We start from the raw sequence: 12,363 nt of genomic DNA, 5'->3' as shown, positions 1-12,363 counted from the left end.
GTCGAACATTTTCCGTATGCAGAAAGGCCCGTACAGGACCTGCAACATGCGGCAGTGCATTATCCTGCTGAAATGTAGGGTTTCGCAGGGATCGAATGAAGGGTAGAGCCACGGGTCGTAACACATCTGAAATGTAACGTCCACTGTTCAAAGTGCCGTCAATGCGAACAAGAGGTGACAGAGACGTGTAATCAATGGCATCCCATACCATCACGCCGGGTGATACGCCAGGATGGCGATGACGAATACACGCTTTCAATGTGCGTTTACCGCGTTGTCGCCAAACACGGATGCGACCATCATGATGCTGCAAACAGAACCTGGATTCATCCGAAAAAATGAAGTTTTGCCATTCGTGCACCCAGGATCGTCGTTGAGTACACCATCGCAGGTGCTCCTGTTTGTGACGCAGCGTCAAGGGTAACCGCAGCCATGGTCTCCGAGCTGATAGTCCATGCTGCTGCAAACGTCGTCGAACTGTGAGACCTTAACTTTTCCCGGCGAATCGAATGTTCAAATAACTTACGGGTTTGCTGCCGGGTGACGTCGTCGGACACCGCCGATATTTCGACAGGAGCACACTCTGCCATTCTCAAGGCACAAATGCAAGGAAGAAAAAATGTGCAGGTTTGAACTTCGCACCGACGCCTAAGAGTTTGCCAGTCGTTGATTTTATTAGTTCTATCGAACAGGCTGTTTATAAACTACCTTCCGAGGCTGCAGAAGAGGTTAGGAGGGAAGCTTGTCAAGTGTTGACTGGGGCCCGTCCACCCAAGTGTAACATTACAGCAGCTGAGGCGGCTGCTTTACGTTCACTTAGAATGGATCCTGATATTGTTATTTTACCTGCGGACAAGGGTAACGCCACCGTTTTGTTGAACAAGCACGATTACATTCAAAAGATGCAGTGTCTACTTTCTGATTCGGCGTATCGCAAAATCGGTGCTGACCCCACTAAGAGTGTTGAGAGAAAGACAAATAGTCTCCTGAAGAAAATTTCTTTGTCACAGGAGACTATCAAGAGTCTTAATTGTTACTGTGCTGTACCACCTAGATTATATGGCCTCCCTAAAGTCCATAAAGAGGCTGTCCTGTTGAAGCCTATTGTTTCTAATATTGGTGCTCCGACATATCGTGTAGCTAAACATCTTGCTAGTTTATTGAGCCCACTAGTATATAGGTGTGAACACCACATTAAGAACTCTGCAGATTTCTTACGTCGATTACAGGGATTGCGTGTGAATGACTCTGATATTTTAGTCAGTTTTGATGTGGTTTCTCTTTTCACTCGCGTTCCTCTCTCTGATTCGTTGCAGCTAATTGAGGTTAAGTTTGGTGTCGAATTAACAAATTTGTTTCGACATGTGCTGACTTCCACTTACTTTTTATTCAATGGTCAGTACTACGAACAGACTGATGGAGTTGCAATGGGAAGCCCGTTGTCACCTATTGTGGCCAATTTGTTTATGGAGAACTTTGAAGAACGTGCAATGGAGTCAGCGACCTTGAAACTTGCGTATTTTTTCATATATGTAGATACTTTTGTTGCGTGGCCTCATGGTAGTGAGAATTTAAACTGGTTTTTGGAACCTCTGAATTCAATCCACCCGAATATTCAGTTCACTATGGAGGTGGAAATGAATGGATGCCTTCCTTTCCTTGATGTGTTGGTCAAAATGAAGACTGATGGTACGTTGGGACATTCTGTTTATAGGAAGCCCACCCACACTGACTTGTATCTGCGAGCTGATAGTTGTCACCATCCAGCTCAGCGTAAAGGAGTACTTCGCACCTTGGTTCACAGGGCCCACGTTATCTCAGACCCTGAAAGTTTGGCAGCTGAGCTAGCACATCTCGAAGTCACCTTTCGTCAAAATGGTTACAGTGAGAGGCAGATCAAACGTGCGTTGCGCCATCAGCCTTTTGTGCAACGGGTGAGTGACGATAGCAACGAAGTGGCATCTAAGTCTACGGCCTTTTTGCCTTACGCAGGAAGCATTTCCAACAGGATTGACCGTATTTTACGGAAATATGGTTCAAATGGTTCTGAGCACTATGGGACTTAACATCTGTGGTCATCAGTCCCCTAGAACTTAGAACTACTTAAACCTAACTAACCTAAGGACATCACACACATCCATGCCCGAGGCAGGACTCGAACCTGCGACCGTAGCAGTCGCGCGGTTCCGGACTGAGCGCCTGAACCGCTAGACCACCGCGGGCGGCAACGGAAATATGATGTGAAATGTTTTTGGACCACCTTCCAAGATTAAGGCCCTGTTGGCGTCCGTAAAAGATGATCTTGGTTTGCGTAAGGCTGGTGTCTATCGTATTCCTTGCAGTTGTGGCATGTCATATGTTGGTCAGACAATCAGGACTGTGGAAGACCGGTGTATTGAACATAAGCGTCACACACGCTTACAACAGCCGAGCAAATCCGCTATTGCAGAATATTGCCTTGACACCGGTCATCCTATGGAATACAACAACACGGAGATTCTGGCTTGCTCGTCAAACTATTGGGATAGTGTTATTAAGGAAGCTGTTGAAATCAGACTATCAAGCAACCTTATTAACAGAGATGGTGGATTTTGTTTAAATGCTGCTTGGAATCCGGCTCTGTCTGTCCTCAAAAAACAGAGGGACAAAATTAGTGCTACCTCACCTGTTGATTAATAGTAACCATCGATATTTCTGATGTTGGTTATCTTTGGTTGTGTTGACACTTGTTCTGTATGTGGTATCTTCCTTGTTTCTCCTCTATGAACCGAGGTATTAAATTTGCTTGCACATTGTTTCTTCCTTGCATTTGTGCCTTGAGAATGGCAGGGTGTGCTCCTGTCGAAATATCGGCGGTGTCCGACGACGTCACCCGGCAGCAAACCCGTAAGTTATTTGAACATTTGTCGTCGAACTGTTCGTGCAGATGGTTGTTGTCTTGCAAACGTCCCCATCTGTTGACTCAGGGATCGAGACGTGGCTGCACGATCCGTTACAGCCATGCGGATAAGATGCCTGTCATCTCGACTACTAGTGATACGAGGCCGTTGGGATCCAGCAGGGCGTTCCGTATTACCCTCTTGAACCCACCGATTCCATATTCTGCTAACAGTCATTGGATCTCGACCAACGCGAGCAGCAATGTCGCGAAACAATAAACCGCAATCGCCATAGGCTACGATCCGACCTTTATCAAAGTCGGAAACGTGATGGTACGCATTTCTCCTCCTTACACGAGGCATCACAACGACGTTTCACCAGGCAACGCCGGTCAACTGCTGTTTGTGTATGAGAAACCGGTTGGAAACTTTCCTCATGTTAGCATGTTGTAGGTGTCGCCACCGGCGCCAACCTTGTGTGAGTGCTCTGAAAAGCTAATCGTTTGCATATCACAACATCTTCTTCCTGTCGGTTAAATTTCGCGTCTGTAGCACGTCATCTCCGTGGTGTAGCAATTTTAATGGCCAGTAACCAACAGGACAACGCAATGTGTCACGGAGCTTGTACTGTACGTGCGTGATTCGGGGAGCACCAGGATGACTTTCCGACATTCCCCTGACCACCAGACTTTCCGGATTTAAACCTAGCTGAGAATCTGTGTGACCACCTCGATCGTGCTGTTCGTGCCACTGACCCGTAACAGAGGCATGGCTACACATCGCTTTATCGCTGTCTGTACCTTCCAAGACCTCGCTGATTGTCTTCCTGCACGTCTCCCAGCGAATCTAGCAGCTGAAAGTTGATTATTCAAGCTATTGACATGTGGTCACGTTAATGTGAACGGACGGTTTAACTGGGTACTCGGTGACGCGAGCCAGTGCGCTAGAATGCATTACATAGTTCGACCATTAATGCAGTAGCTGACCTGGAAGTAGAAGTGCACGGAAGTGTTGGCCTCCACGACGAGGCTGAAGTCGTCGCTGTGGAGCAGCCCGTGGAGGCCGCTGAAGGGCGGCGCGTGGCTGGGGGCGGCCACGGTGGCGACCAGCGCCCCGCAGAAGGCGGCGTGCACCACGACGGCGGCCGCGGTCGCGCTCACCTGCCACAGCCGCACCGACAGGCGGCCGCTCTCCACCAGCGGGGAGCCTGCGCAGCCAGTGGTCACTGCAACACTGCAGGCCTGCAGGCGCGTGGCTCGACTGCCCACTCGGGCTGCGGCGTGCAAGCTACCGCAAGAAAGGAAGAATGAATTGATTGTTGGTGTTAATAACGATCATCCTCCTCTGCATTACCGCAGATGACGTGTCGCTCGGCACATTTGTTCTGTGCATGCAGTACGCGTGAGGCGCCTACTTGTTTCCACTGCACTGTGTGGAATACGAAGGTTCTGTTATAGTTCACTAACCTGCTGTCTTCAAGTTGATGTCCCCAGCGCAGAAAACAGCACGCAGGTCGTAGGTTCTGTATCTTGAGGCTGAAACTGACATTTAGCGAGGTTCTGGTCTGAAATAATGTATCACTTCTTTGGGATGCCACTCGCGTATTTTAATACAGCCACACGAGAAGACTACATGATCTTTATACAACATCTTCTGATACAGCAAAGTACATGATAAACACAATGTTTACGAAAATGTATCTTTACACTACTTGTGGCACGTGTCTGTGCCTCGTGACTACCGGAGTGAATACTGAAAACTGGCAAACACATCCTGCCACAGACAACATGACCGTACATCTCAACTGCCTAATCCAGAGTGACGAACAGGAACTTAACTAAAAATTTGAAACACATCCTACGACAGACAACATGTCTGTTCTTCTCGACTGCCTAATCCAGAGTGACGAACAGCCCGAAACACTTCGCGCGCCATACTAGAAAAGGCGTGACCCGAACGCTTCCGAAGTGCTTCGTCTGCAATTTCGTCAGTCTGTTGTTTTTGATTTTAATTGTTTTTAATAATTCTAAAATGACTCATTGATAGTCAGCTGTTCACAGATATTTATATTAAAAAGTGAAGTCATTCCAATGACTAGTTTAACTTGCCGGCCGCGGTGGTCTAGCGGTTCTGGCGCTGCAGTCCGGAACCGCGGGACTGCTACGGCCGCAGGTTCGAATCCTGCCTCGGGCATGGGTGTGTGTGATGTCCTTAGGTTAGTTAGGTTTAAGTAGTTCTAAGTTCTAGGGGACTTATGACCTAAGATGTTGAGTCCCATAGTGCTCAGAGCCATTTGAACCATTTGAACTAGTTCAACTAATAATAATAACTATAACGTTTTGGCGCTCTTGCTCCGAACACAGCAGACAATCACAGAACAGTAGCATTATGCAGGCGGTCTTTCTCACGGGAATGGTGCCGAATCTAACATCTGTCACAGGTACCTCGCCGGCCGGTGTGGCCGTGCGGTTCTAAGCGCGTCAGTTTGGAACCGCGTGACCGCTACGGTCGCAGGTTCGAATCCTGCCTCGGGCATGGATGTGTGTGATGTCCTTAAGTTAGTTAGGTTTAAGTAGTTCTCAGTTCTAGGGGACTGATGACCTCAGTAGTTAAGTCCCATAGTCCTCAGAGCCATTTGAACCATTTGAACAGGTACCTCTCACCACATTTCGTCATCTATATACTTCTTGCATCTCCACTGCTCTGGGAACAGCTTCTTGGAGCCTAATATGATGGCTGACTAAGCCAGAACTATTACAAAGCGACAGGGCGAGCGTAAAGTGACGGTGACCTCTCGGGTTTCCACGGCGACACTGATTAATTGTGAACTACCGGGTGTTCATCCGAAAAGTTATATCCATTTTCTGCGCAGTATTACGACGTCCGAATCACCTGTCACCTTTTGTATTTGGTTATCTATATGAAATTCAACCCAAGTCCTCCCTTCTAGATAAGGGAAAATCACACTGATAGGGTAGTTGTGAGCAGACTCCACGTTATATAGTGAAAGGGGAGGTCCTGTCATTCCCGAATCATTTTAACGGACAAGACGCCGCTTTTAAAGTTACACATTATTGTGGCAGGCCAAGTAACTTTTATTTAATGCTTCATTACACTTCAAAGTGACGCATACACGACATTCCTTTACAACATAGTCGGCAATTCTCTCAAAGCACCGACTAAAATGTTCCACCAGCCGTTCAATTCATCGACGATAGGATACTGCTCCTTTGTCTCGGAGCCATTCGAAAACCGCTGTGTGAAGGTCCTCGTCTTTGGAAAATTTTTCCTCCCGGGTATATTTTCAGCTTTCCGATAACATGGAAATCGGATCGTGCAAGATCTGCATTTATCGATCAGAATCATCAACGTCTGTGTGGCCTTGACCTAATAGTGTGCTCCATTTCACTAAGGCTGGACCCGACTTTTCATTTGGTTCATATATCGCCAGAATCTCAAGGTGAACCTGTGAGCAGTTTAAACGATTTACCCGCAAGAATCATACGCTCCGGCGTACTTCAGCTTTGGCGAAAGTCTCCAGCTGTCGCACCATTCACTACCGCACTGTGATGCACCTATTAGTAGTCTTTTCAGCTGAGTGCGGAGTGGACGACCGCGTACGGCAACCGACGAGACTCATCGGAATGGGGCATATCACGACAGCGTGTGCAGGCCATCATTGCGGAACTGACGTAAACTGTTGCGAATGATCTTAGCGTGGGATGATGTGTGCGACTTGCTCTCTGGAGTCCCTACATTCACCAAGCGATCGAAACAGGAGCGTAATACTGGTAACAACTGCGGGGTCACAGGTATTGACCTTCCCCAATACATCTTTATGTAACTTTTTTATCCTCAACTGTAACACCCCACCCGTTGCTTGTCCGATTTTGCTTGTGACAAACAACTGGGAGTGGAACTGTACGCAAAAATGGATAACGCTAGATTTAAATGTGGCCCTGTCACCCCTAATTAATCTGCTGTGGTAGTGTTGACAATAAATCTCACCTATTTTTCCTTCCAAACATGATCGATCACGAACACTTAGGGTGTTCAATGACATCAAAAACATACACAAATATAAAAAATAAGCATAACGGCAAATTCAGGATCAGCTACTGAAGGTAAAGGCTCTACTGCATCACAATAATTTTATTATAACCTTCAGATCAATGCTGAATAAAACACAATGAACAATTTACAAATTACCCTCCTAACTGGCACTGGCAGTGAACTGTGGCAAAATCGGTACAAGACGGGAACTCTTATAAACTGGCTGACCAACTGACATGGACACAAACGTAAAATACGAAGAACCACTGAATCCCAAAGTATCCTCAAACCTCTGTGGAAACAGCAATTGCAGTTGATCCAACTATTTAACGTTACTCCTAACACAGGCCGAAGCGGGAGAGATCTCACCGTAATATTCCTGTTGTAGCGGCGGTCTCCGATGGCGACGGCGCGGCAATGCGGTCGGCGTGTGCCGTCTCGGAAAGTCCACTCCTACAGTATTCGAACAACAGACTGCTGTCCGTAAACTTCTCTAATTGCGACAATGTTTCCGTCACCAATGAGTCGGCACTGCTAACGTCCTCTCAGAGCGAAAGACCCAGACGGGAGACGACTTGGCTAACGCCCTCTCAGTACGAGAGCCCAGAACGGAAGTCTTCCACAGAGAGTCGAGCAAGATCGCTCTTCACCTCTGTTTTCCCACCTCAACTTTTACCGAGCGAATCACATCACTAGAAGCTCTAAAAATACCCAGTTTGCCACTGCCGACCAATTTACGGCCTGGGAATAGAACTCTTTTCCTCAATTCTTTTATTTCTACAAAATTTCACAAGTAAACTCTTCCCACGCCGGCTGGGAAGAACCACAGGTGTGGGCAATAACACGTTTACTGTAAGTTTTCTCCCGAGAGACCACTCAAGATTTTCCCGGCAAATTCCCCGTCGTAGCGAACACAGACTCCTGCATTGAAAGTTTTGTTATTCGGAACTCCTGCCCTGCCCCTCTTGAGCTACTCAAAGGCGTAACATTAGTGGGACTTAGGCGAGAGCACGCTCAGGAAAGCCCGTCCAGCTATCCATTGCTCTGTTTTGGTAAACACTTGAACACTTGCAGCCGCGCGTCCCTCAGAGACTGGCGGCCAATGTGGCCTCTCTAAACGGATTACAGAACTTCCCCAGTTCACCATTCATACGGTCAGGCTGTGGCCTTTGGCGGCTAGCCGGGGACGTAGCCGAGCTCTGTCTCGCACACTGCCTTTCCGCAGAATCTTATAATTACAAAATCGCAAAATTCTCGTCGTATTACCTAGCCAGCGTGCCGATGCGTTTCCTACACCGTAATTTAGAGTATTATTCCAACAAACAACTACTTATCTACCAAGCGATTGCGCCGCTGTCAGTCATTAAATGGACTCATGTAAGGTGCAAAACCGTTGCCACCTTATACAAATATATTACCGACGAGCCTGATTAAATTTGCGACCGCTAAATGAACATTCCATATATAACGAGAGGGAGAGTAGTGTTCTAGAGGCTGATATATTTTCGAATGGAGGATATTCGCATACAATGATAGGGGGCTTGAAAACATCTGCAATTCTCTCTTGCCAGGGAACCTTATTGGAACCGAATTTTCGGTAATGTACAATCGCATTCTACCCAACAGCACTGCTAAGGAGATTCGCAGCCAGTGCGATGTACCCCTTTATCGATTTTAAACTGCGTAATAATGGTGCGAGGAGTATCAGAAATGTTTGGCCCCCATCCTCCTCCCTGGTCCTTGCGGTTTATCCAACCCCAGTTCTGGTTAACAGCAATTGAATGCCATTGAGGGGGGCGTGAGTGCATCGAGCGCAGCAATGTCTGCAAGTTGTGAAAGGCGGTGGAAATTCCGAGGATCAGGATGCGTCCCTAAAGTCTTTTGTTGAGTCCACACCACGATGCGTGGGCGCCTTCATCAGGGTAAAATGCTGACTCACAGACCGGTAGGTATCGCTGTTACAGTTGCCCATAATATGACGTATAACCTCTTTACTGAGCTACCTAAATTAAACTAACCACTCTCGACTGCCTTTAATGTCAAACCTCCGAGCACACAACTAAAAAATTGGGTCGCCGGCTATATAATCCCTTCCTTTTTGTGGTTATTAATTATTATTATTATTATTATTATTATTATTATTATTATTATTATTATTATTATTACTAAGTGAAACACAAGAAAGGGATATTATAAGAAAATATTGATTAGGTGGTCAATGATAAATATTAAATTATGTTTCAAATGAGCGCCAGGCTCCCTACAAATTATTTCAAATGCTTTCTGCGAAATGTAATGCAGGCTAAGTTCACTGACCTAGAATAAATCGTATCTTTGAAAGTATGCATTTTTTGACGAAATAAAATTAGTGAAGCTTTACACTTTAGTTAATTGAATAACTTGAAATGATTCTTTCTGCTCCGGCGGTGGCGATATGTTATACAAAAAGTAAATTTAAATACGTGCGTAATGGCGGCCAATTGTCGCCCGTCAAAGATCATCGCTGCTCGCTTCACAGAGACTGAAAAAATGCTAAATAACATCTTGCAATTATTAATTCAAGAAGAATTGTTTGCATGGGTTCTTTAAGTAACACAATGCACTCACTTTTTGTAAATATATTTCCACTAAGCACAGAATTTACACTTGAATTATTCGGTACGTACAAGAACAAAAAAAAACAATCTCATCTAATATAAATAATGTTTTATTACATTGCAATCTATATAGTCTTTCTTTGAAGCTAATTTAATACATTTTCATAATTAATTAATTAATTTGTCGTTTATGTCCTTATAATATTATTCAGAGTCCTTTTATTATTTACTTCAAATATATCGGCTTGAATATTTCAAAAAGGACTCTATACGGCTTTATTATATGCATGCCCTGTGAGACACAGGTAATTCACGAACTGCCATACATGAGGCCCTCTGACTGCTCATCTCTCGAGGACCCAACATCCGTTCAAAGAATCGGTGAACTGTAGGGGTACCAACGTTGGAAACGGACGACAATCAATCGAATTAAATGAACGACTCTTCCGTTCACTCACATCACCCTCACACAAATATAACTGAACACATTGGAATGTAGTGATAACACAAAATACCTAAAACTACTTCAAATTAGGAAAGACTAGCCACTAATACGAATACGTCGATATAAAGTAAGAGTGAAGAGCTTTTATGAAGTTTAAATCCAGTGTTCACTATTAGAGTAATCCCCAGCAGTTCCAAGCTTCGTTTCTTAATTTACGTAGTTGCTAAAACTTCACTAAGTGGCTTAACTCCCTTTGGAACTCGTATGTGCTGTTTTGAAGCTATTCATTTTAACATAAAAACTACGGATCCTCCAGTCCTTTACAGAAAATAGTACCTTCCTGCCGGCCGCTGTGACCGAGCGGTTCTAGGCACTTCAGTGTGGAACCGCCCTGCTGCTCCGGTCGCAGGTTCGAATCCTGTCTCGGGCATGGATGTGTGTGATGTCCTTAGGTTAGTTAGGTTTAAGTAGTTCTAAGTCTAGTGGACTGATGACCTCAGATGTTAAATCCCAGAGTGCTTAGAGCCATTTGAAAGTTCCTTCCTCAGCCATGAAACTACAAGTTCCCTTCAGAACAGTGCCTAGAGTTAGAACAGCGTCGCACCACTTCCCGCCACTCCACTTACGACGCTCTGCGTCTTTCTTCTTGCAGCGTACCCACTGCTGTCTTAATGTCTTTCATTGCACTCCAGGCTCTCTCTCCTTGGACGACCAACACCAGCCTAAGACCAACTAAAGTCGCTGCTGTCCAGCTCCCATGCACCGATACACATTCTTGGCTTCTTCCGTCTTTTAGCTGGTTATCTCGTAAACAACCTTAGAGTCGAGCTCACGTTCGTCACTGGGTTCTCCACTACCCCACCGTCTTGCTTACTCCTCCCAGATGAATAATAAGTCATACCTTAGCAAAATATCTTGCTGAGAACCAGACAACATTCAAGCCCTACACAAAATCGCTAAAAGACTAGTCGTTGACCAGTCTGGTGCGGCAACAGAGGGCATCAGTGGGAAAACCGAAGATTTAAAGCAAGCGTTTAAGAAATCATTCACGCAGGAGGATTGTGCAAACATACCGTCATTTATACACTCCTGGAAATGGAAAAAAGAACACATTGACACCGGTGTGCCAGACCCACCATACTTGCTCCGGACACTGCGAGAGGGCTGTACAAGCAATGATCACACGCACGGCACAGCGGACACACCAGGAACCGCGGTGTTGGCCGTCGAATGGCGCTAGCTGCGCAGCATTTGTGCACCGCCGCCGTCAGTGTCAGCCAGTTTGCCGTGGCATACGGAGCTCCATCGCAGTCTTTAACACTGGTAGCATGCCGCGACAGCGTGGACGTGAACCGTATGTGCAGTTGACGGACTTTGAGCGAGGGCGTATAGTGGGCATGCGGGAGGCCGGGTGGACGTACCGCCGAATTGCTCAACACGTGGGGCGTGAGGTCTCCACAGTACATCGATGTTGTCGCCAGTGGTCGGCGGAAGGTGCACGTGCCCGTCGACCTGGGACCGGACCGCAGCGACGCACGGATGCACGCCAAGACCGTAGGATCCTACGCAGTGCCGTAGGGGACCGCACCGCCACTTCCCAGCAAATTAGGGACACTGTTGCTCCTGGGGTATCGGCGACGACCATTCGCAACCGTCTCCATGAAGCTGGGCTACGGTCCCGCACACCGTTAGGCCGTCTTCCGCTCACGCCCCAACATCGTGCAGCCCGCCTCCAGTGGTGTCGCGACAGGCGTGAATGGAGGGACGAATGGAGACGTGTCGTCTTCAGCGATGAGAGTCGCTTCTGCCTTGGTGTCAATGATGGTCGTATGCGTGTTTGGCGCCGTGCAGGTGAGCGCCACAATCAGGACTGCATACGACCGAGGCACACAGGGCCAACACCCGGCATCATGATGTGGGGAGCGATCTCCTACACTGGCCGTACACCACTGGTGATCGTCGAGGGGACACTGAATAGTGCACGGTACATCCAAACCGTCATCGAACCCATCGTTCTACCATTCCTAGACCGGCAAGGGAACTTGCTGTTCCAACAGGACAATGCACGTCCGCATGTATCCCGTGCCACCCAACGTGCTCTAGAAGGTGTAAGTCAACTACCCTGGCCAGCAAGATCTCCGGATCTGTCCCCCATTGAGCATGTTTGGGACTGGATGAAGCGTCGTCTCACGCGGTCTGCACGTCCAGCACGAACGCTGGTCCAACTGAGGCGCCAGGTGGAAATGGCATGGCAAGCCGTTCCACAGGACTACATCCAGCATCTCTACGATCGTCTCCATGGGAGAATAGCAGCCTGCATTGCTGCGAAAGGTGGATATACACTGTACTAGTGCCGACATTGTGCATGCTCTGTTGCCTGTGTCTATGT

The 12,363-nt window shown here is 47.1% G+C and overlaps 1 protein-coding gene across 1 annotated transcript in view; it reads right to left on the bottom strand.

The window, feature by feature from the left end:
- LOC126176509 (glutamate receptor ionotropic, kainate glr-3-like) overlaps nt 1–12,363 on the bottom strand; it is a 131,280-nt gene that overhangs the window by 62,458 nt on the left and 56,459 nt on the right. The window contains exon 6 of the mRNA XM_049923665.1: nt 3,866–4,086. Coding sequence (XP_049779622.1) covers nt 3,866–4,086 — 221 coding nt within the window. The remainder of the gene's footprint in view (nt 1–3,865; nt 4,087–12,363) is intronic.

This window comes from Schistocerca cancellata, chromosome 3 (assembly GCF_023864275.1).
Source record: "Schistocerca cancellata isolate TAMUIC-IGC-003103 chromosome 3, iqSchCanc2.1, whole genome shotgun sequence".
Classification (NCBI taxonomy): Eukaryota; Metazoa; Arthropoda; class Insecta; order Orthoptera; family Acrididae; genus Schistocerca; species Schistocerca cancellata.
Note: the sequence above shows the minus strand (reverse complement) of the source record. Positions and strands in the feature narration are given on the sequence as shown.